A 25,105-nucleotide genomic window follows, 5' to 3' on the forward strand; every position below is an offset into this window, starting at 1 on the left:
TATTTTGTAAACATATGATAAAAACTATAAATATACCCCAATACTATTTGTAAATGTTGATAATTTATTAAAACACCTCACATTCACTTTGCGCAATAATATCACACAAATCAATATGGCTGCGCCCATGGCCAACTTTTGTTTTCTGTTTATTACATTGATATCGTTTTTTATACAACAGGTAAAAAGTTTTCAAGTTTGATTTCGAAATGAAGACATAACATGTGTTATTTTCCTCATTTTATTTCGTCTTTTTCTTTGTATAAAGCAGTTTATGCGCTGGTGAAAGGGGGGGGGGGGCTTGAAAAAGAAATATTTCCCATTTTTGTTAAGGCTTTTTTTAAAATCTCTTAATTGTGAACGAGAGGCAATTTTTAAATAGAATTACTCATTATTGCCATGTTGGATGCATGTTCATGTTGGACAGTTCTGCATCATGATCCATAAGGATAGATTGCTTATATTTTTGCTCCTAAAATTATATACTCAATTCTCATTATATCACGGGTTTCATTGTATCGCGCTATATTGCAGTAATGCGGATACATAGCCTATTTATTGATGGACAATCTGTATGTTGTCTGGATGTTTACTTATTTGATGATTTAGAAGTATGGAACATTTGTTTGAAAAAAAAATAATTCAAATAAAACGTAATTTTACAGATTTCCAATCCCGTTTTTATTATATTTAGAGCATTAAATTTATAACCTAATAAAAATTATGATGAAGTTCATCCTTAAAAAGTCTTTAGTTAGTACAATTGCTTATTTTTCATGTAGAATTACATCGTAAATTCAAAATAAAAATTGAGGTCCATATGTTATCTACAAGTTTCCATGTTTTCCCATACCGCGATACAGTGAGACTCTCCAATTTAGGAAATAAATAAGACTTCCTCTTTTAAAAATAGACCACAAATTAAACGATGCAAACTTGGAAAATAATTTGACACTATAAAGTTAGGCCATAGTTAGGATTATAAATATTTGATACAAGTTAAAGTAAAATTTTGAAATTACACTTTTTATGCAAAAGAATTAAGTGCTGCAATATAATGAGACACCAGTATACTTTTAAAAAATTGTCAAGTTTAAATCTCCTGAAGATGTTCTATAATTTAGATATATTAACTAAGAAAGCATGAAGATTGCCCCAAATCAATTTTATGCCATTTGTTAAAAAATTACTACATTGATTATAAATGATGAGTAGGAAATCTGAGGACACAATGACAACTTTTTAAAATTATCTTTTATCACTGAAGGCCACTGGTACGAGCCCAGAAGAATTCTTCAAGAGTGGACACACTAATAACTGGGCTGTCCTGGTAGACACCTCTAGATTCTGGTTTAACTATCGACATGTTGCCAATGTTTTGTCCATTTATAGGAGCTGTAAAAGATTGGGAATACCAGACAGGTAAGAGTAAAATGAATAAATACACCATGTTTACTTATTGATAACTGCATAATTAGAATCAACCATTTATCAAGTGCTTCTTTAAAGAAATAAAATAAAATAGAGCAGAAATTTAGTATAAAAAAAATAATGATTGGGTTTTAAATTGTAACAGTTGATAATTGATTAATTCTTCATTTTGTCTTTTTAGCCATATAATTCTTATGGTGGCAGATGATATGGCATGCAATCCTAGAAATCCAAGGCCAGGTACATATTAATGATTATTTATTATCATAATAAAAATGAAAGCAATAAATTTCAATTTCTCCTTTTAACATGTTTAATAGTAATATTTTGTCAAATTTAGAGTCATGAAAAAAAAATCCCTTCAATGGTACACGTCTTTTTCCATACTTTCAGCAACAGTTTTTAACAATGCCAATAACCAGATTAATGTGTATGGAGATGATGTGGAAGTGGACTACAGAGGATATGAAGTCAGAATATATTTTTAAAACCAATTTTAGTTCAAATTGATACAACTTAAGGATGTAGTGTTTGAAAACTAGCTGAATATTATGGAACTTTGTAGTGTTTAAGAGCAAATTAAGGCTAAACTGTTTTCCAGTCATTTTTACCAAGTCAGTTTTATATTTATAGGTTACTGTAGAAAATTTCATTCGAGTTCTGACTGGCAGATTGCCTCCAAGCACACCTAGAAGTAAACGGTTATTGTCAGATGAGCACTCCAACGTCTTAGTTTATATGACAGGTATATGTTTCTGCTGTAATACACTAACATCTCACATTTTCAACAATAGAGCCCTGTATTGTGTAGATTAAATTCCAAAAAGGTAAAAGTTATAAACTTTCTTTTGTTTTCTTTGTAGGTCATGGTGGAGATGGGTTTTTGAAGTTCCAAGATGCGGAAGAAATCTCCAATGTTGAACTAGCGGATGCTTTTGAACAAATGTGGCAGAAAAGGAGGTAATGAAAAATGTCATAAATGTTTAAATTACTTTGTGAAATAATATAATACATAATATAGCAGTTATCTAACTTACTACCGCTCTTTTGGTGGAGAGCCGAGAAAGCTGTAGATTTTGGGGACACATGACATTGTTTACAGTAGTAACAATCAAATGATTCGATCAATGTAATGCCGAAAGTACAATGTATTGTCAAGAATTGAACTTCAAATAGTAGATTGTCAACTAAGGAAAGTTTAGAATATTTTATCAGCTTTAAATATAGCTGACGATTTTCAATGAAAATTTAATGAGAAGAGTCCGCTTAGTTAAAAATATCGTTATATTTGTAACATTTTAGGATTAGCTCGTCTCAAAAATTAATTAGGCTGGGTCAGCAATTTTTAAGCAAGGTATATTCCACCAGGATGTTTTACTTATATATCCTTATAAACTCTACAATGATGGATCTTGCATTGTTTTCAATAGCACATTTGTCCCCACCCAACAGACGTTTCCTACCTCCATCGCGAAAGAGTTCTGCTAAGTTGAGTAATCTCAATATCAAGTATTGAATGCATGAAAGAGGAAAAAAGCATTATAGGGATTTTTATGTACGGTACAAAAATGATAAGGACTAGTTGACAAAACTTGCATATAAGATTTTTGGATCTTTCTGATAAGACTGGAAATCTCTCATGGAACTCCCAAGGCATGAACAATTGCTTTGTTGAATCTTTCATACATGCCCAACTGTTTCACTACTTCATGCACTTTAGGTTGGAAAAATTGCATTGTTGCTAATACATGCAGATACCAGGTTTCAGTTGCATTCTTGCTTTACCGTAGTTTTATTTAAGGGAGACAACTTCTTAGTTTTACTTACATTTTTACAGGTTCACAGGACATTTGAGATTATATGTTATAGATAAAAAATTCATATCCTTGTTTTCCAGGTACCATGAAATTTTTTTTATGATTGACACTTGCCAAGCAGAGTCCATGTTCCAAAAATTTTACTCTCCGAACGTCCTCGCTGTGGCCAGCAGTCGAGTAGGGGAGGACTCATTATCTGTATGTAGTCCAGCATATAAATCTTCACTGTTACATGCTCATTAATATATAGAAATATGAATGAAATAAAAAAAAAAGATTGAACATGTCCTGGTATTTAAAGAAAAAGTATTTTTTTTTAAGTTGTTTAATTGGTATTTAAAAAAAATGTGTTTTTTCAATTATTTCAATTTTTTTCAATCTTTAGCACCATGTAGACCCAAGCATTGGAGTTTATGTGATTGACAGATACACTTACTATGCATTAGAATTTTTGGAAACAGTGCGTCCAGGAAGCAAGAGAACCATGGGAGAGTTTGTAAGTTAGAGAATGATTTATAAGCTAGAGAACGATTTGTAAGCTAGAGAACAGTTTGTAAGCTAGAGAACGGTTTGTAAGTTAGAGAACGATTTGTAAGTTAGAGAATGGTTTGTAAGTTAGAGAATGATTTATAAGCTAGAGAACGATTTGTAAGCTAGAGAACGGTTTGTAAGCTAGAGAAAGGTTTGTAAGCTAGAGAATGATTTGTAAGCTAGAGAACGGTTTGTAAGTTAGAGAACGATTTGTAAGCTAGAGAACAGTTTGTAAGTTAGAGAACAGTTTGTAAGCTAGAGAAAGGTTTGTAAGTTAGAGAATGGTTTGTAAGTTAGACTTAGAGAACGGTTTGTAAGGTGGAGAAAGGTTTGTAAGTTAGAGAATGGTTTGTAACTTAGACTTAGAGAAGTTTGTAAACTAGAGAACGGGTTGTAAGTTAGAAAATGTTTGTAAGTTAGAGAACGGTTTGTAAGTTAGAGAATGATTTATAAGCTAGAGAACGATTTGTAAGCTAGAGAATGATTTGTAAGGTAGAGAACGGTTTGTAAGCTAGAGAAAGGTTTTTAAGCTAGAGAAAGGTTTGTAAGCTAGAGAAAGGTTTGTAAGTTAGAGAATGGTTTGTAAGTGAGACTTAGAGAATGGTTTGTAAGCTAGAGAATGGTTTGTAAGTTAGAGAACGGTTTGTAAGTCAGAGAATGTTTTGTAAGTTAGAGAATGGTTTGTAAGCTAGAGAACGGTTTTTTAAGTTCGGTTTGTAAGTTAAAGAATGATTTGTAAGCTAGAGAACGGTTTATAAGTAAGAGAATGATTTATTAGCTAGAGAACGATTTGTAAGCTAGAGAATGGTTTGTAAGTTAGAAAACGGTTTGTAAGTCAGAGAATGATTTGTAAGTTAGAGAATGGTTTGTAAGCTAGAGAACGGTTTTTTAAGTTCGGTTTGTAAGTTAGAGAATGATTTGTAAGTTGGAGAATGGTTTGTAAGTAAAAGAATGATTTATAAGCTAGAGAACGATTTGTAAGCTAGAGAATGATTTGTAAGCTAGAGAGTGATTTGTACATGTAAGTTAGAGAACGATTTGTAAGCTAGAGAAAGGTTTGTAAGTTAGAGAATTGTTTGTAAGTTAGACTTAGAGAACGGTTTGTAAGCTAGAGAATGGTTTGTAAGTTAGAGAATGGTTTGTAAGTCAGAGAATGGTTTGTAAGTTAGAGAATGATTTGTAAGCTAGAGAACGGTTTGTAAGTTAGAGAACAGTTTGTAAGTTACAGAATGGTTTGTAAGTTAGAGAACGGTTTGTAAGTTAGAGAATAGATGGAGAGTTAAGAGAAAAATAAAGGTTTGTTAATTTGGGCGGGATGTTTTAGCTAGCTGTTGACCTATAACAACAAAAGAAATAAAGTAAATACACTTATTTGTAAAGTGCCATACATGACGTTTCTAGATTCAGTAGAAAGGTAATTCATTATACCCAGTATTTAAATTACATGTATTTACATAGCTGTTATTACCTTTTGATGTTAAAATAAATCTTCTAACTAGATATAGCATTGAGGATAAATATTTTAAATTGGAAATAATGGAATTACATGTTTGTACTTTTACAGTTTGTTTTATTAAATTCATTTTTGGACTATTGACATATATTCATTCAAATTCCATTTTGTTTATAGCTAGAAGTTTGTCCAAAGTACCAGTGCATATCAACAGTAGCTAAGCGTACAGACTTGTTCAGAAGAGATGTAAACAAAGTGCTTCTGACAGACTTTTTTGGAAGTGTAAGAAATGTAGAATTACTGCCAGATTCGATTCATCTTCAGAACACAACTGTACCTCTAGATAGGTATGTTTCATTTATTTTAGAAAAAAATTTCTTTCTGGTAATATATAGTTGATAAGAATTGTAATCTGGGAAGAAGTAGTAATACTCTATGCATGATTTCTTTCAGTTTAAAAGAATCAAAGGCCATTAAAAGTGATGAACCCTTAACTTACGCCCAACAATTTCCAATGCCAGTGTGATACAAAGGAAGTGATGTCAGAATTCAGGGATAGCAAAGTCTTTGTTCCAGTGTGAATGTGTTTTGAAAAGATTAATTAGGAGATTTAATAGCAAACCTTTAAGGATAACTGAGGAAAAATGATTGTGGACATGTAAAGCTGTATATGAATTGTCCACCTGATTGTGATCAACCCTTTTCACTAAAAGTTTATCGCAGTTTATATTAATTGCATGCAAATGATTATTTAATGAAGAAATGTATAATCAAATTAAATTATTATTACATGTATTTAATAACTTTTACTCAGTACTAGAAAGTAATTATTTGAATGTACATGTAAAAAATTAAGATATGACAAAGCTCTGGTGATTTGTTTTTCACTGTATGTTTTATTGTAATTGAATATTCTGTACAATCTTACTTGATTCCTGTAGTATGTGTATTTAAATTACTGTAGAAGCACACATTTTCATGGGGATAAAATTTCGTTGATTTGTCATCAAAAATAGTTTCGTGGGCATTTAATTTTGTTGTTTTGAGAGTAAGCCTATTCAATATATAGTCATAAAATTTCGTGTGGTATTTAAAATTGTTGATAATTGTTAACAACGAAATAAACGAAATTTAATCCCCCACAAATATTTGTGCTTTAACAGTATAAGGGAGTATTATTTGAGATTTTTAAGAATGTAATATAGAATGTTAACGTAATTGTGCGTTTGAGCAAAAAATTGAGAAACTACAGTGTACATAACTTTTTTCTTGCAAAGATTGTATTACTGTGGGTAAGTCATTTAAAAAAATATATTTGTATTTTTCAATGTTTATGCAATTATATTCTTGGACATCTGGGGCATTTTGATCTCTGTGTGTTTGTTATTTATTAGACTGAGTGCAATATAGATAAAGACAGTGCATTTGTTTAAAGTGAGATAAATGAGGAGGTGTTCCAACGCTTATTTCTAGATTACCATTTATTCATTTGTATGATGTACATGTACTTGTTTATTTCACATATTGATTGGATGATAGTAGTTGTGTAACAGTGTGAGATTTACAATGCGAAATATCATCAAATTGCTTTTAAAATATGTTTATGTATGCATGTATGATTACGCACATGAAGGGACACTTATACTAGGTATATATTGTCCAAAAAGTGCTCTTTTTTGTATACTTTTTTTCATTTAAATAATTTTGAAAACTTTTTTGCAGTTTATTAAAAAATATGGAATTTATATCATTGTTTATTTCCTTGCAAGAAAATGCACATTGAAATCTTCCCACTTAGGTGTTTGTCTTATCCATATTATTTAAGGTATTTCCACCCTAAGAGTTTTAGATTGATTAAATAAAGAAAATATACATATTTATAATTCTTTTACTTAACGATTATTTGCAATAAACCTATTGAAAAGCATTCATTCAAAAGATATTTTTCTTATAGGTATGAATTTAGATTAATAACAATTTTTGCAAAAAACTATTACATCATAGGAGGATGGAAATGCCAAAGCCAAAGGTGGAAGGCTCTGTTTCAACAGGGAAAAAAGTATAAATACATCTACATGTAGGAGTATGAAAATAAAAAAAAATTAACTGTGAAGAAACTATTAGTTAAACAGAATTCATAAATTCTGAAACAATTGATTTCTTGCATGGAAAGGTATTGCCATGGAAACAAGCAGGGAAAGTATTGAAAATCTCAAGAAATTACGAATGGCTTAAAAAAAAAGACATGTATTCAGTAAAAAAATCAAGTACTGGGAATATGCATTAAAATTAATGAATCTGAAAGCAACTGTCAATCTTCAAAAGTTAGTTCCAAAATTCCAAATAGAATAAGATCGAAATAACACAAGCGGTTTTAAAATAATGAGATCGGGTTCGACATTCCGCATTTGGCAACATGTCCTCTTTCGTTTCAAGGTCTGTCTTCAGACGACTTTGTCAAATCAAGGTAAATTTGTTTATTCTTTACTCAGATTTATTTTCTTTTTGGTGAATTTATGAGATACAATATTGCTTGTTTTATGTAGTAAGTCTTCGAATATTATTTCAGTCCAAAATTAAGTATTGTGGAGAATTTATTGATGAATCACATGCCTCTGAATTTCTACCAATAAGCCGTTATAGGGTAAACTGACCGCAAGTCGAACACCTATTTATATTCGCCGTCGAGGTTGACAACACGGTGCATTATGCGTGTCATAAACCCGGAGATGTATCGAAATGTGTATCCAAAGCGTCATTTAAGCATGCTGTTTACTATCGCAACCGAATGAAACAGTTGTTATTAAAGGAAAAAGCCTGAGATACTAAATAGATGGCAAGTCGAACACATTCGACCACAAGTCGAACAGCTAGATATGAAGTCGAACGGCATTTATTCCGAGTCGCACAAATCACATATTAAGTGGTGGAAACGGCTTTTAATGACATTAAAATAAATAGGCATATTTCTGAAGAGAATTTTAATTATTTTTAAAAAAATCTCTCTAGTCTTTCCCTTGTAGATAGATTTTGATTCATACCAAACATTTAGTAAAATATGTTTATATCATCGTAGACTGGTTAACTTTATATTGCACAATTTTTCAATCACCCTCCGCCTTTCTGTTGGTTATACTTTATTTCTCTCTGTATGTTTTTTTTTTCACAGTTTTACTTTTTTTTTTCATTTTCCGTTAAACATGTCTGAAAACCTCATTTGAAGTCACGGCAAAAAAATTAAAATGATTTGTTCACCGTTGTTTAAAGTATTTGTTTCAGACGAATTTAAGCAGTGGTCAAGACTCACTTTGTTCATTATTCAACAACTTTTTATGGTAGGAATAACTATTTTAAATTAAAACCAATTCAAGTATATATATTTATAAAACCAGAAAATATAAAACGAAAAACAATAATGCACAAAAGTTTACAATGTTTTTGTTTTTCTTTAAATGATTGAAATGTTCATCTTTTGACACGGCCTCGATTTTCTTGAGATCAGTCTCAACAGATCTCGTCCCCCCCTCCCCCTTCCCTAGGAACTGTCGCAGATATACTTGCAACATCGTTGCTTTTTTTTTAAGGGAAGATCATGACAAATTGCCTTAAAAAGGTGAAGATAGCCCAACGCGATCGATCTCAAAAATAAATAAATAAAATCTACTTACAATCCAAATCTGCGAACAGGATATATTTAGTACTACACAAACACCACCCTGGAAATATCAGAAGTGTGTGTGTGTGTGTGTGGGGGGGGTCTCCTAGTTTTAAAAAATGCGTAAAGCAGGACGTTTTTCCCATGATACATAAACAATTAGGGTAGGGTAGCAGCTAAACTTGTCAGTAAACATTTTCAAACTAAAAGTACAGTTAAATATTTATATTTGAAAATATTCTTCGTGCTTACGGATCTTTTTGATTTGTTACTCAGCTATGTATGTCTTTTCACAGTCGTGTAACTGGCATTAAGAAATTTCTGTTACATTCTTGGGCTCTGGAGAGCAATGAAAACATTGTCAGGCCAGAATTTTTTCTCCAGAGGGCGGGGGAGGGGGCACTACAGAAAAAAAAGAATCCAAGATTTTTTATATTACTATAAAAAGGAAAAATTTTATCTATCCCATGGTGAGGATTTAACCACAAATTTTTAAAACTTGTTTTTATAGGCATCATTGCCAAAAGAAAGAGCCTAATGTCCTAAATTTTGATCACGTAAAATATGGTCTGAATCATCGAATAATTAAAGTATTCGTGGTATTTTTAATTTCTTAAGCGTAAAATAAAAGTTATTTATATCTTCTATTATTCATTAAAAAAGTAAATTCATTTATATATTCCAAAAATTAATTTTTTTAATCTTTTAAAGCGTGTATTTCCTCTTATGTGAGGAGTTTTACTACTGTTTCTGGTGTCGAACAGTGATCGACTTGCGATCATTTTCGGTGTTCGACTCCATATCATTTCTAATATTAATTTAAATGAAGTTTAGTTGATTAATTTGCGAATTATGCATCCAAATCTATATAAAAACAGATTTTAAAATTATTTATATGCATGAAATTGTATTTTAAAATATTGATTAGCTTATTTGGTAATTGTTTGGAGCTTGGAAACAACATCGATAATTCATTTACGACAGAAAATTCGGACAAATAACCTTCAAATTTCCCGGCATCTATAACTATTAACATAATAGTGCGACATAAGAAAGACAACTCTCATTGATTAGATGGGTAAGAAAGAAGACAGATAATCAAGAGTTGCCTACCATTTATTGTTAATCGAAAGGTGTAAGCAAGGTTAAAAATGCGTTCGACTCGCGGTCAAGTTCGACTTGCGATCAGTTTACCCTATGCTTGATTAGAGTGATAAACATACCCCCTCTATATATAAATACACATATATGTAGAGGGGTATGTTTATCATCTAATCAAGCATATAACGGCTTATTCAATAAGTTATTGATAGAAATTCAGAGGCCTGTGGATGAATGTTCTGTGATGTATCATGTAAATTGAATTCTAGTGAGCCCTATAGTGGCTTTCTCCCATCACCACAGAAATTTTATAAATTAATGCTTTAAGCAGTTCCGGATTTTAAGCAGTTCCGAATAATTTTAATTAAATAATTAAAATCATGCAAACATAAATGTTTCTGTTTCTAATTATTCTTTACATAAATGAAGCTTTATGTATTGTCCATACTCTGGATGACATGGCGAGATCAAGAACTCCGTCTTTCTTACCGTGTCCAGGCTTTTTAGCTCACCTGAGCGGAAGGCTCAAGTGAGCTTTTCTGATCACATTTTGTCCGGCGTCCGTCCGTCCGTCCGTCCGTCTGTTAACGTTTCACATTTTCGACTTCTTCTCAAGAACCAATGGGCCAATTTTAACCAAACTTGGTACAAAGCATCCTTGGGTGAAGGGGAGTTTAAATTGAAAAAATAAAGGGCCAAGTCTCTTTACAAGGGGAGATAATCAAGAAAAGACAAAAAAAAGGGTGGGGTCACTAAAAAATCTTCTTCTCAAGAACCCCTGGGCCAGGAAAGCTGAAACTTATGTGGAAGCATCCTTGGGTAGTGTAAATATTAAATTCTTAAAATCATGACCCCCGGGGGTAGGGCGGGGCCACAATAGGGAATCCAAGTTTTACATAGAAATATATAGAACAAATCTTTAAAAATCTTCTTCTCAAGAACCACTGGGCCAGGAAAGCTGAAACTTATGTGGAAGCATCCTTGGGTAGTGTCAGTGTAGAAATTAAATTGTTAAAATCATGACCCCTGGGGGTAGGGCGGGGCCACAATAGGGAATCCAAGTTTTACATAGAAATATATAGAACAAATCTTTAAAAATCTTCTTCTCAATAACCACTGGGTCTGGAAAGCTGAAATTTATGTGGAAGCATCTTTGGGTAGTGTAGATTCTAAAGTTTTAAAATCGTAAAAGGGAAGGGGGTAGTGGGGCATGATAGATATAGCAAGAGGGGGAATCTGGTAAAGAACTGCATCACCCGTTACTCAGGTGAGCGTTGTGGCCCATGGACCTCTTGTTGTTTACAACCGCAAGCGCTTAAGTGACGTTGACCGACATTAAACACGTGCTATCTTGAAAGTAAAGACGTGCTCTGAAACTGTGGTAAGGTATGTATTTCATTTAAGATATGTGAATGAAACATTGATGTATCTTCTATCTCATGAAATTTCAGTTTCGTTAAAATACGACGTAAATCCAAAATAAAGAGCAATATTCACAACATCCCATTTTAAGCAGTTCCGAATTAACCATATTTTCTCTCTCTTCTCTCTCTCTCTCTCTCTCTCTCTCTCTCTCTCTCTCTCTCTCTCTCTCTCTCACATGCTGTTTACAGAAGATACTACAAATTCAAAGATCCTTAGAAGAAAATACATATAAACAAAAAAACAAAATTGAATGGAGAAACTGTAAAGAATGAACAATCTCATTAAATATTATACAGTGTAGAGTGTATTTTTTTTTTCAGCGTTTGCTTTATCTAATATATCACTGAGTCCAAAGAAACTAAAAGTAGTCATGGGAAGAAAAAAGAAGAAAATGTCCGAAATCATAAGAAAGCAAGAACTTTATGAAACCACCAATGACCCCAAAAGAGGGTTGCCGCTAAAATATGTAGCAGGCCTTCTGATAGGTCATGTGTCGAAAGGTTTATCAAATTCTTTTTAGACAATTCTGGATTAAAATGGAGAATTTTTTGCAGAGGTTAATAATGTATATTACACATAACATGTATAGTGTTTGTCATGTCCGTCATCTGTCCTTCTGTCTGTCAATCTGTGACACTTTGTGTTAAGCTCAGTTTCAAAGAAATTTTCAAGATATTTTTATCAAACTTCATTTGCTGACACATATAGTAAGAGGTATTCAACTGCTTAAGTTTTTACCTTGACCTCACTTTTCTCAAATTTGCAGCTTGCTAACTTTCAAACCAAAAAAACTATTCAAGATATTTTTGTAACTTATACATAATTTCAAATTAAATGGTAAGAATTTATCGAATTAAGAATTGTGCAATTTTTTTTTTTAAACTGACTCTCCCTACGGCCTTCAACTTTCTCATCTATTGTGTATAAAACTTGGTTATTATACCCCCCGCAAACGAAGTTTAGGGGGGGTATATTGGAATCACCATGTCCGTCTGTCTGTCTGTCTGTCTGTCTGTCTGTAGACGAGATTTTGTCCGGACGATTTCTCAAAAACTGTTGGAAGGATTTGTCTGAAAATTTATACACATATTATTCACCATATGAAGGTGTGCACCTGCTATTTTCATATTGATTGGATCATTATTTTGAATTTTACAGGTGTTTTTTCATTTTTATTTTGTGGTCTTGTGCAGACCGTTTCTCACAAACTATTGCAAGGATTTATCTGAAAATTTGCACACTTATTATTCACCATATGAAGGTATGCACCTGAAATTTTCAACTTTATTTGTTAATTTTTCTGCATTTTACAGGTTTTACTTTCTATTTAAATTGACTTGTTCATTTTTGGCTCATTTATAAGGTTTGAGAGATAGAATCTAGAATATCTGTACAAAAATGTGAACTAGTACAGCTTAAAACAACTCATTAAAACTAAAAAAAAGAAACATCATCAAGTGTTTAAAACAGTTTTTACATTACATAGAAGATAATGTAAATTCATTTGTCTCTTGGGAATAATGACTGGACCAGCATCCAACTGCATCCAGTTAAAGATAGATTAATGAGTTTGGTGTTGGAGGTTGTTAAGGCATATCTCTTATCAAGCGTGTGTGTGTTATCAAATCTCCAGGGAATAAGGCACAAGAATTAAAGATCTCTCTTCTCTTATTCTCTTAATTGTAATTTATTGTCTGTCAAAGCACTTCATTACTGGATGACCAGCTTTTTATTTTCAAAATGAATTTGATATATCAAGATTAATTTGATTTTGTATAATGATTTTTTTTTTCAACAATTAGTTTGCAGTGTCATGACACATAATTGCAATATATTTCTTTAATGCAGAAATAAAAAAAATGTTACGATTGAATTACAATGTATTAGTATTGATGTTGCACTTTTGTTTCACTCATTAAGAAACATAATGAGCACTTATATTTTACTGTAAATTTTTATAAGTAAATAGTGAACACCTCTAGATCCATAAAGTATTTTTGAATTGGCACCTTCTCTGAAAAACCCAGCGGGGGGTATTTGTCCCAATTGGACAGTTCTAGTTTTGAAAGTACATGTACTCAAGTTTAACCTTTTCTTCAAACTTCACACTCTATCTAAAGCAAAGTTTCATGTGCATTAAATTCAAATACAGTTAAGTGAACTGGTGAATTATGTGTTGGGCATTTATGTCCTATGGACATATTTCTAGTTTTTTGTATGAAATGAACAACAATTCTTTGATTAATTATATTTTTTATTTTGATGATTTTTTCTAGTCTTTTCCAATGCAGTTTTCTGATTTTTATTGTACCAAAATATGTTTTTTTTTATCATTCTTTTTTAAATATTTGATAGTTTATTTTATCGTTAATAAAGTTGTTGAAACATGATCTTTTCTTCTTTATATATGATATAATTGATATTCCATTTTCGAGCTCAGGTCTTAAAAAAAGTGAAAAAAAAAATATTATTGTCCCTATTAACTTAAGATCTGATCGTTAAAAATGAATTTTGAGATGACCTCTGTTGTTACAACTATAAATAACAATGATAGGTGGCGAAAACCGGAACTACTTGAAATCATCTAAAATGCTTGAACTCCAGCAAATTTTAATTGGAAAACTTCGATTAAAAAGTATAACATTTTAAACAAAATATTAATATGGCTTGAAAGAGTAAATAAAGGACTATTTATTTCAATGTAGAAATCAAACACAAGTCCTGCATAAATTATTTACCGAGTGTTTTTCCCGTTACGATCCGGAACTGCTTAAATCACTGTAATTTCGAATGTTGTATGACCTATTACATGTAACTATGGGTTGTCCACACTGTGGCTCAAACCTACAACCCTTAGATTTAAAATCCATTGCTCTACCATCTGAGATAAAGGGTTAATCCACTAGCTAGTACTAGCAGGAGTGTACTCTCACTATAAAATTTACAAACACATATCCTCTTTAACTTTTAACTCTGTTACACTTCCCCCTTCTTTTTCTTGAGATTTCTTACCCCTGAGAATTCTCACACACGAGACTCTCTAAACACCACTCACCATGTGGGTTTTGTAGTTGGGCGCCAATATGACCGATTAGCAAGGGGATATCCACACTGTGGCCCGAACCACAACCCTCAGCAGTCTTCACCAAATCTTTTTCTCAGTACATGCCCTTTGGGCATTTGTAACCTCTAATTACTCTAGCCCGAGGAAATATTACATGCCCAGAATTTTATCAAGTAATTTTATTCTTATTTGCCTTTTCACGCCAAGGAGATGATACAAAACCAATTTCTATCAATCTATTGTCTTGCCCTTTATATTGTTTTTCATTTCTAGAATGAACTGTCTCTAAAATTTTCTTTTGTGCTTGAAGCTGTTTAGATGGAAAATCAAAGACTTCTAAACTTGTATATTTAATGTTATTGGTATTATTTAATTTGATAATATGGAGGCCTATGCCTCAGAATTTACATGCCCTTCAGGCTTGTAAGTTGGCTTTTCCACATGCCCGCTTCCAATTTTACCAGGTCCCAGACTTCGGGCTCCCAGGATTTAGTGAAGACTGCCTCAGATTTAATATCCATTGCTCTATTGACCAGAGCTAAAGGGTTAACCCACTAGATTGTAGGAGCATGTCAGCGTGGCCTCACTCTTTACAACACATAGCTACTTTTAACTCTGTACAATTGAATGAAAAATCAATCAATGCAAATTGTTCATTTTTTCTTAAATATTTGGAGTGCTTTGATGAACAGGAATAAAATGGAATTAATAATCAAAACCACAATTTGACACATTTAAAATTTTTTTGGTAAAAAGTTTTCTAGCTGTCATCATGGTCATAGTTTAACTGTCCTTTTTTGCAGCAGCAAGAACCAACATTTTTCTCAAAGTGCTTGTTCCACAGAGGTGTGCCTGCTCTTTCATCTGTAAGTTAATTAAAAAAAAAAAATCATTGAATTGTAAGACCAAATCTTTTATGTTGCAAAATTCTAAATATAAAATTATTTTATAAAATCATATTTTTTTTTTAGTAAAATTAAGAATTTCAGCATCAGATGTTAGCTGAAGCCTGCAGAACACATGTATAGTTGTTTTATGATAGCAATGTAATATAATGTACAGACCTGAAATATTAAAAAAACATATTTTGTAGTGTTCCATTCCGTGTCCAGAAAAGAAACTCAAGTTTGTTGATCTCATTTGCTTTTGTAGACAGAAGACCCTACTGCCGATGGACGACAGACGGTGACCCTTGTTCCTGGTGATGGTGTTGGACCAGAACTTATGCAGAGTGTCAAGGACGTCTTCCAGTCTGCAGGAGTTCCTGTCAAGTTTGAAGAAATTTACTTGAGGTAGAAATTATTACAAGTATAACTGTATTTCTTAAGTTTTTGAAAGTGGAAAACTATACAAAGGTAAATTTATTCATATTTTATAAAGGGATTTGAATACTTGCATGTCCTTATATTCTTTTTGACAGTGAGACCAATCCATCAATGAGTGCAAGCTTGGAGACAGCTGTAAAATCTTTCAAAAAGAATGGAGTAGGGCTGAAAGGAATCATTAATTCCCCCACTCATTTGAAGGGTGGCATTTTACAAACCCTGAATATGAAAATAAGGTAAGCAGGAACATAAACTGATACACTCATCTGTTAAATTTGTGTGTATACATGTATTTAAATGTAAATTTCTTAACATGATTTATGTACTGCTACATTCATAATTTGATTATTTTTTGACTGATGTGTGTATTGTACTTTGATTATCTAAATTTTTAACCAATATCCTTCTATTTCATAGAACAGAAATGGATCTTTTTGCTAATGTGGTGGTCATAAAAAGTTTGCCTGGATTTAAAACAAGACACAAGAATCTTGACTTTGTCATTATCAGGGAGCAAACAGAGGGGGAATACAGTGCATTAGAACATGAGGTATGAATTGTATGATGTTTATAAAGAACATAAAGGAGTAAGAAAAGTAGAAAATCTCTATATATAAATAAGAAAGTTTAGAAATCAAATTCAGTTTGTTAGCTTATAGAATTTTAAATGATTCTATGTCATTCAATGCTAGGTATATGATATTGCGCTGCTCTTGAGTCTTGTATTTCTTTTTACAGACAGTCCCAGGAGTGGTAGAGAGTCTAAAAATTATCACAAGGAAAAACTCCAAGAGAATCGCCAAATTTGCCTTTGATTATGCCATGAAGCACAACAGAGAAAAGGTTACAGCGGTCCACAAAGCTAACATCATGTAAGTCAACAGTACATCAAACTAAAGTTCTGTAAGGAATTTATAAATTAATTAAAACTGCAATAGTAAGTATTGAGAACTGCATTTTCTGCTGAAATTAAAGACCCCCCCCACCCCAACTCTTTGTATATTCAAACACAAGGTCAAAGATCACTTTTATTTTCATGAAAAATGGAAAACATGTACAGTAAATAAATGAAAAGGTTTACTCTATAGAGTTGTGTGTAATTTATAACTTGTTGTATTTTATTTGAAAAGGAAATTGGGAGATGGTTTATTCATCCAATGCTGTGAAGCAGTGGCAAAGTTTTACCCAAAGATCAAGTTTGACACCATGATTATTGACAATTGTTGTATGCAGGTAACTTCATCTCATAGCTAGTTAAAAAATCAATCTGTGCACAATTAAAAGATCAGTCACAAGCAGTTTAATTTTTTGCAAAGTTTGAGTATTTTGAAGTGATGTATATTTGCACTTCTTTCAAAACTATGATAAAAGAAAACCATTTTCAGTTATGTAGTGTTGGCAACGAGTACCCGGTTAACCGGTTAACCATCGAACGATGCGAGTATCGGTTAGTAAAACTGCTATTCGGTTACTCGGATAAAATACACCTTATAAAGTAAATAACTAAAAAATAAAATATTAATTTGTTTTTAAGCTTATACATAAGCATTTCTCTAATTTTATTTACCGTTAGATTTAATGATCTAGTGTTTCACTAATACGATCGATTCGTTTTGATTAGTTTTCACAGTTAATTGATAGCTTTGATTGCCAGCAGGTTATACAAGTTTTGGAGACCTGAATTATGATTATCTCATTAAAAAATTTAACAAGATGCCGCCAAAGACATATATATAGCCTGGAAATATTTAAAGCAATATGAGCTGCAATTTTTTGAAAATTTTATTTTCGTTGGTAAAATATGCTAAATGATTCACTTGTATGTAATTTAAACCCTTATGACCAATAAGCCCAAAATAAAGTTTAAAAAATGTTTCAGAAGAAATATTTCTGTACGACCGAATATACAGTTTTATATAAGAAATCATTATTGTACAGGACGACAATAATTCAATTTTGCTTCAATCAAGGCTAATAAAAAAATATCCATCGCAAACATGAACAACAGAAGTTTATAAATGTTTTATTTTTCTGTCATTGAAATAGTTAATTACAAATTTGCAACAAAATTTTCAAATGTCGAACATGCAGCTCATATTGCTTTAAAGGAACAGCTGATTCGATACCTGTAAAATAGATTTATGTGAAATGGAGTTATCGTGTACGGTTGTGATTTCAAATTTCTAGATAATTATTCTCCTTGATCATGACATACCGGTAATTCTATCGGGAGTCGAAAAGTAAAAGGTGATGAACGCCATTGTAAAATAGTGTGAAACATTGAATATTTTTTCCTTCTGATTTATTTAATTTTTTAAATTATAAGTACATGTGTACACGTATCAAAATTCTTTCAAGATAGTGCGTGCGTGGGTATCTTTAAGCATTCACAATATATTTGTGTTTTATTACTACCGATGAGTAAAGGATGAGATAAATGATAGATATGAATAAATCATCCGAGTAACTGGGTACTCGATCGGAAGATTGAGCGAGTAACCGGTTACTAAAAATCGTCCGATTTGCCAACACTACAGTTATGCACTAAAATTATTATATTACACTTGTAGCTGGTTTCTAACCCCCACCAGTTTGATGTCATGGTGATGCCCAATCTCTATGGTAACATTGTTGACAACCTAGCAGCTGGTTTAGTGGGTGGAGCTGGTGTAGTTCCAGGAGAAAGTTACAGTACAGATGTGGCTGTGTTTGAACAGGTACAATCATACTGTCATGTCATTGCATCTCCTAGGTTTAGAGGTTTGCTACATTAAGCTCACCTTAGACATGCACCCCTGTTGTATTTTCATATCATAAAAATCCCCCTTTCCAGGGAAATGAAATAACTGATTTTTCCCTCATATTTTGTTTTCTTCTTTAATGCCTCAGATTTATGTACGTTGTATCAATTTTAGGGAGCCAGACATGCATTTGCTGAAGCCATAGGAAAGAACATTGCCAATCCTACAGCCACTCTGCTGTCTGCCTGTAACATGCTGAAACACATCCATCTGGATTATCATGCAAAACTCATAGAGGACGCGGTACACAGGGTTATCAAGACACAGAAGGTACAGAACTTCCAGATAATGATCAGTTTATTGTGTGAAACTTAATTTTTGTGTTACAGACCCTAAACCGTGCTACTACACCTCAGAAACGAACCGTACCGTTCCGTGCAGAAAGCATACCGTACCGTGAATAAAGCGTACCGTTCCGTGCACAAAGCGAACCGTTCCGTTCACAAAGCGTACCGTACCATCCACAAAGCGAACCGTACCGTCCACAAAGCGTACCGTTCCGTCCACAAAGCGAACCGTTCCGTGCACAAAGCGTATCGTACCGTCCACAAAGCGTACCGTTCCATGCAAGAAACGAACTGTGCCGTTCTTTGGTTAATTATGCAAACCACGCCCCCAATGATTTTTGAATCATGTAATGACCAAATAAGTCATTCTGGTTTATTTCTCGCTACGGCGCCTGTGAAAGGAGGACGGAGGTTGTGTCTGCCTGTTCGAAACACCATTATCAAGTATCATGCGTCTGGGCCTTCAACTGTAAAAATAAGGAAACTACTCGACGCAAACTACAACTTCAAAACAACTAGACAGATTGTGAGACGATTCCTTATTTGCTATAAATTAGACCAACTGGTTGTGTTTGTGGTCAAAGGTACAGTACAGGCCACGAGTTTTTCCCGCAAAACACGTACGGGGCACAGTGGACTTCGAAAAATGTCGGCGTCTTTGAAGTCTTTCATTTTCATTCTGTTAGCAAATTAATTCAATTTCCTTTTGAAATATTTGTTGTATTTAAAAATTCGTAATTTAGCTATACAGATATCTAAACTAATATTATAAGATGCCCCAAAATTCAATATAATCGTGCTTGTGCCCGGGGAAAAAACCCTCTTTAAATGTGTACATGAACATTCATGTTTCAAAATCCTATGATTATATTTGACATAAAAATAGGTTCAATAGACTATCCACTAAGATAGAACACGCTTTTATGAATTAATTCCCTGGTTGTCTCTACTTTTGATTTTAATTTTGCTCATTTATTATTAAATCTTATCGGATACAAGATCGTTTTTGTCGTAAGTATGCATTCATATGTAGTACATATCAGATGCGTGATTTTACTAATGAATTATTTTTTAAGAATTTTAAAACATATATAAACTGTCTAGAGTAAAATTTAAAAAAGAACCGTATTAGACTCTCACATTAATTCTGTTAAGATTTTTACTATAGGCGAATCATTGGTGCAGTTATACTTACACTGAAAATCTGTAATCGTAAAATATGGATTAAAATATTACATGCGGTAAACATGAAGATTTCTATTGAACAGACAGAGATGATAATCTTACTAATAAAACTGATCAACTTTCATGCTGCATACAAAACCGCCAGTAGAATTTCTTGCAAATAAATTGTGCAAACTGCGTTATAAATATTACTTCATTCTGAAATACATCTTATGAAAAATGAAAAAAAATGTTTGTGAAAAAATAAAGATACTGATTATTATAAGGTTTGTTACACTGTACCCCCATCCCCTTTCTAGAAAGCAATACGAATTAGCTGGTTAAAAGTTCTTTAGAAATCTGCAAAATGGTACGTTGTTGTAAAAAAAAAATCATAATCTACAGGAAACATCCTTTTTAGTGTCTGAAAAAAGATAATTTACCAAATAATATGAAATTAAAAAAAATTTCAATTCTCTTTCAAGCCATATTATGTTTGTTACCCCCGCCCCCTCCTTCTAGAAGGCGATACTTTTGCGAATTTATTTATTTGCTTTAAATTGTGCTTTTGTAAAAAAAGAAAATTATAATTTAGTGATACATGCTTATTATGTTCCCCAAACGAAGTTGGGGAACATATTGTTTTTACTCTGTTTCTTATTATTATTATTATTATTTTTCTTCTTCTTCTTCTTCCTGGGTACTTTTTTGTCCGGGAATGATCTCGTAAACTATACATCCGACTAAGTTGAAATGTTTTTAGGGTCAGTAGACATGTTATGTAGATTTGCGGAACGAAGGTCATTTTGCGCGCACGTGCTTGCAAGAGCGTGCACGTGCAACATGTGAAATGACCGATTTAATTGATATAGGCGTAACTTTTTAAATTTTTGATGAAATGTTTTGAAACTTATAATATGAGGATATATTAGAAGCATAGACAATATGACATAGTCAAAATAGCAAGATCTCACGCGCATGCACGTGCGCTTTGCTCTGATTGGCTGAAACTAAAGTCTCAATATCTTTCTTATTTTTTGATGAAATCTTTTGAAATTTTGAAAATTGCCATGCATTAGGATATCCTACAACAAGATATATAGCAATTATCATGAAAACACATGCATGCACGTGCGCTGCAATCTGATTGGCTTAAACTTTAAATAGCTATAACTCCCTTGATTTTCAACCAAACAGGATGGGATTTGGAACATAGATAGATATACTGGACTACTACAAGAAAATATGGTCACCATGCACATGCATACACGTGCATGTACGTGTGCTGCAATCTGATTGACCGAAACTTTAAACAGCTATAACTCCCTTGGTTTTCAACCAAACGGGGTGGAATTTAGAACATAGATAGATGTAACGGACATCTACAAAACGATATGGTCACCATGCTCGTGCGTGCACGTGAAATGAACAAAATCAAAAACACACTTGAATGAGCGTATCTTTTTAATACTTTTGGATTAAATGCTTTAATATTTAGTATATAAAAATATATAGATTGTGTAGACAAGATGATATGGTCATTATGCACATGCATTCACATGCGCACGCAAAATTTGAACGAACTTTTTACACTTCTGGGTAAACGTTATTAAAGTCTCAAATGCATCGAGTTTGTCTTATTTAATGAAGCTTACAGGGAGTATGGCACCAAAAGGGAATTGGGGAGCGTTTGGGGAACATCTGTAACGGTCCCCGTTACAATTAGCACTAGTTCATTTTTGTCTGAAAAAGAATAATTTAGGAAGTAAATTTGTAATCAGTGTTGTAGTGAAACCTGGAAGATGAGTTTGATGGAGGTCAGTTGAGTGATTAAATACACTTTATGTGGTCAGAACTAAATAATTTGAAAGGTGTGTTAAACACACGGCGCCCCCGTCCCTCCGGCTGTGACCCAATATTTTTTAAACAGGTGTGAACTATGAACTGACCATAAGCATGTTTCAAATCACAGGAGAAATTCTTCCTGCGTAAACAGACTTTCAGGGTCACCTAGCGTCATGCCATTTTGATTGACAAGGTGATGCACGAGGATTTCATGCGTGCAGCATGCATGTACAGAGAACGGATTATTCATTGCACAATAGTTGTAAATGGGTTGATTACATAGCATCAAAGACTGATTAATTGTGACTTTGGCGATGTAAATAAAACGAAGAATGAGAATAAATACTAGTTATTATTATTATTTTTACAGATAATCTATTAAGGAGTTGCATCTCTCTCTCTCTCTATCCCTCTCTCTCTCTCATTCACGACATCGTTTTTACAAGGCTTTACAAGGATAGAATAACTGAATAAAATAAAGAAAAACTTATTAAAATAATTATTTAATACACTGAGAGGATTATTGAAAACACAAATACTTGTCTGTGAAAAGAAAGTTTTCTGTAACGAGAAAGCGCTTGGAAGTTATTGTATTGATTTCGTGTTTTTGCTGCTGATTTTCGTATTTATTTTGTTTACTGATATTTCTCTTCTAAAGCAAACGTTTAAACGATAGATCTACAATTAAAAAAACAAACAAAAAAAACAATCTATATATCTAATTACTAGGAATAAAACTGAAGCAGGAATAGTTATATTTATTTCTATAGATCAATCAATTAAAAATAATTTATATATGTGCGTACCGTTATATGTATAGAACAAGTATATACCCGGTATATATTAATTCCTTTTAATTGTGTTAAATCTTTATTTTAAAGTGAAAAAATATTTCATTTAATTTATTTTTTCCTTTTTAAAATAAAGGTTTAGCATTACGTAAAAAATAAATACGGAAATATTTACGAGTTCTATATATATTATTACATATCTATACATGTACATAATGCCAAAGACATCGGTGGGATGATGTTTTTCTTCCTTTTATTTTTTTTTTTTTCATTTTTCCTCCATCACAGCTGTAGTGTAAATTTATGTTTAAATTGAAACCGAAAAATTAATTTCTTAATATAGCGGAAATATTATTATATACGTGCATTAAGTATTTCAAAAGTCATTTAAAATGAATTAAATTTTAGCAGCCAATCAAGAATTAAAGCTAACATGCTCTGCCCACTTCATTTACATACCGTTTCCCAAAGCGTACCGTTCACAAAACGAACCGTTCCGTGCAAGAAACGAAACGTACCGTCCACAAAGCGTACCGTTCCGTCCACAAAGCGAACCGTTCCGTGCACAAAGCGTACCGTTCCGTGCGCAAAGCGAACCGTTCCGTGCACAAAGCGTACCGTACCATTCACAAAACGAACCGTTCCGTTCACAAAGCGTACCGTTCCGTGCACAAAGCGTACCGAACCGTACCGTTCATGTGGTGTAGTAGCACGGTTTAGGGTCTGTATTGAAGTCTAAGGAAACTGAAACATTAGATATTTTTTCTAAAATTTGATCCTTTGACTTAATTTTATATGAATTATAACTTAATTATAATAATTCTGATATGGTCTCTACCTGCAGGGAACATTTTTAATACCATGAGAATTGAATCCACATATGGATGCCTTTAATCATTTTATCTTGATATTTAGTATATGTATACTGATGCCATTGAATTTTTTCAGTCAATTTTTGGTGTTTTTCAGGTGAAGACCCGTGACATGGGAGGGTACGCCTACACTACAGACTTTACACATTCTGTCATTGACAGCTTACAACAGATCTGACCGTCACATACTCTAGATTTTATTTATTGTGTTCATAGGTCTCTATGTTTTAACATTAGATAATTACTGTTAGTTGTTAATCTTTTTGTACATGCTTTTTGCAATGTATGTTGTTAAACTCACTTATTTTTGTTTTTTAAGATCTGTAAATTGTTGGTGAAAAATTACATTTAAGAATTCTAATACATGTATAAGTAAATTAAACCATTTTCTTAAATTGCAAATTGGTCCAAATGTACAGAATTTTATTTATATACATGTACTAATTTTTGGATAGACAGGAAACAAATTAAATCATAAGAGCTTTGAAAGCATTCTATATTTATATGAATGGCATTTAAATATTGGTCAAGTGCAGCATTCAGTGAATGTTTGTTCAGTACTGGGAATGGCTCATTTGTCTTGAAAACATAGGGCATATTGGTTTGAATACCCATTTTGGTTAGTTGAAAAGTAGTAAAAATGCTGAACAAAATCGTTGGATTCATGGAGTATTAAATATTAGACAGAGGAAGCATTCAGAACATTATTGTACCCCACTAAATTAGTTGTGGGGGTATAAGGTTTTTGACCTGTCAGTCCGTCCTTTTTTTGTTGGCATAATTCCTCTTAGACCTCTGCACAGAATTTCGTCAAACTTAATAGATATTTAGGACACAGTACGTAGTTGTGCACTTTGCGAAGAAATTCTAGTTTCGTTATTTTTCTGGGAATTTCAGTATTTTTCAACTTATATTTTAGGCCATATCTTGAATATAGAGATGAAAAATTTGTCAGCGCAACTCCTCATAAATCACTGCACAGAATTTCATCAAACTTTGAAGATATTTGTGGGACGGCATTTCAAGTTTTTTTAAATTAATTTTTAGCTCACCTGAGCTGAAAGCTCCGTCCATCTGTAAATTTTTCTCATTTTCAACTTCTCAAGAACCACTGGGCCAATTTTAACCGAACATGGTACAAAGCATCCTTGGGTAAGTGGAGTACTACACTACATAGTAAAATCTAGTTTAAATGTAAAGGTTTAACATTTAGTAATCATGAAACAAGTTAATCAAAATATGACCCGACCCAATGAAATGTTATGTTTGCTAATAATATTGATCATCATTATTTACAAAATGCTAATTTTAAACAAGGCTGTTGAAATCCCTGTAACTTTAACTTATCAATGAGTAGCATGCCTCATGATCGCTATAAAAATTGATCGTATTCAAAGCAAACTCGTTTAGAGCTGATTTCAATAGACCTAACGGATTACGCTGTTTGTGACATGCTAATGCTCTGCTTGTTGAGAGGTTTTCAATACTACGTCACATTGTCACCACATCAAAGGAAGTGGCTGAGATCGCTTCTAGCCCACGC

The 25,105-nt window shown here is 32.6% G+C and overlaps 2 protein-coding genes across 3 annotated transcripts; both read left to right on the forward strand.

Moving 5' to 3' along the window:
• Positions 1 to 78: 78 nt before the first annotated feature.
• LOC134254600 (GPI-anchor transamidase-like) lies at positions 79 to 6,977 on the forward strand. The gene is made up of 10 exons (XM_062737129.1): positions 79 to 181; positions 1,268 to 1,422; positions 1,613 to 1,671; positions 1,825 to 1,901; positions 2,065 to 2,176; positions 2,295 to 2,391; positions 3,329 to 3,446; positions 3,634 to 3,744; positions 5,410 to 5,579; positions 5,686 to 6,977. Exons 1-10 carry the CDS (start codon positions 116 to 118, stop codon positions 5,756 to 5,758), a joined length of 1,038 nt encoding a protein of 345 aa, XP_062593113.1. The 5' UTR covers positions 79 to 115; the 3' UTR covers positions 5,759 to 6,977.
• A 652-nt stretch (positions 6,978 to 7,629) lies between these two features.
• Positions 7,630 to 23,908, forward strand: LOC134254614 (isocitrate dehydrogenase [NAD] subunit beta, mitochondrial-like). 2 transcript variants are annotated; one of them, XM_062737144.1, is made up of 10 exons: positions 7,630 to 7,699; positions 15,281 to 15,343; positions 15,630 to 15,769; positions 15,898 to 16,038; positions 16,220 to 16,352; positions 16,541 to 16,674; positions 16,933 to 17,035; positions 18,373 to 18,519; positions 18,718 to 18,873; positions 23,660 to 23,908. In XM_062737144.1, exons 1-10 carry the CDS (start codon positions 7,649 to 7,651, stop codon positions 23,738 to 23,740), a joined length of 1,149 nt encoding a protein of 382 aa, XP_062593128.1. In that variant the 5' UTR covers positions 7,630 to 7,648; the 3' UTR covers positions 23,741 to 23,908. The 2 variants fall into 2 exon arrangements, with proteins under 2 accessions (XP_062593128.1, XP_062593129.1); XM_062737145.1 differs by having other exon boundaries at positions 7,647 to 7,699; positions 15,284 to 15,343.
• Positions 23,909 to 25,105: the final 1,197 nt, after the last annotated feature.

This window comes from Saccostrea cucullata, unplaced genomic scaffold (genome assembly GCF_032062105.1).
Source record: "Saccostrea cucullata isolate Sc308-1 unplaced genomic scaffold, CSIRO_AGI_Scuc_v1 ctg354, whole genome shotgun sequence".
Lineage (NCBI taxonomy): Eukaryota > Metazoa > Mollusca > Bivalvia > Ostreida > Ostreidae > Saccostrea > Saccostrea cuccullata.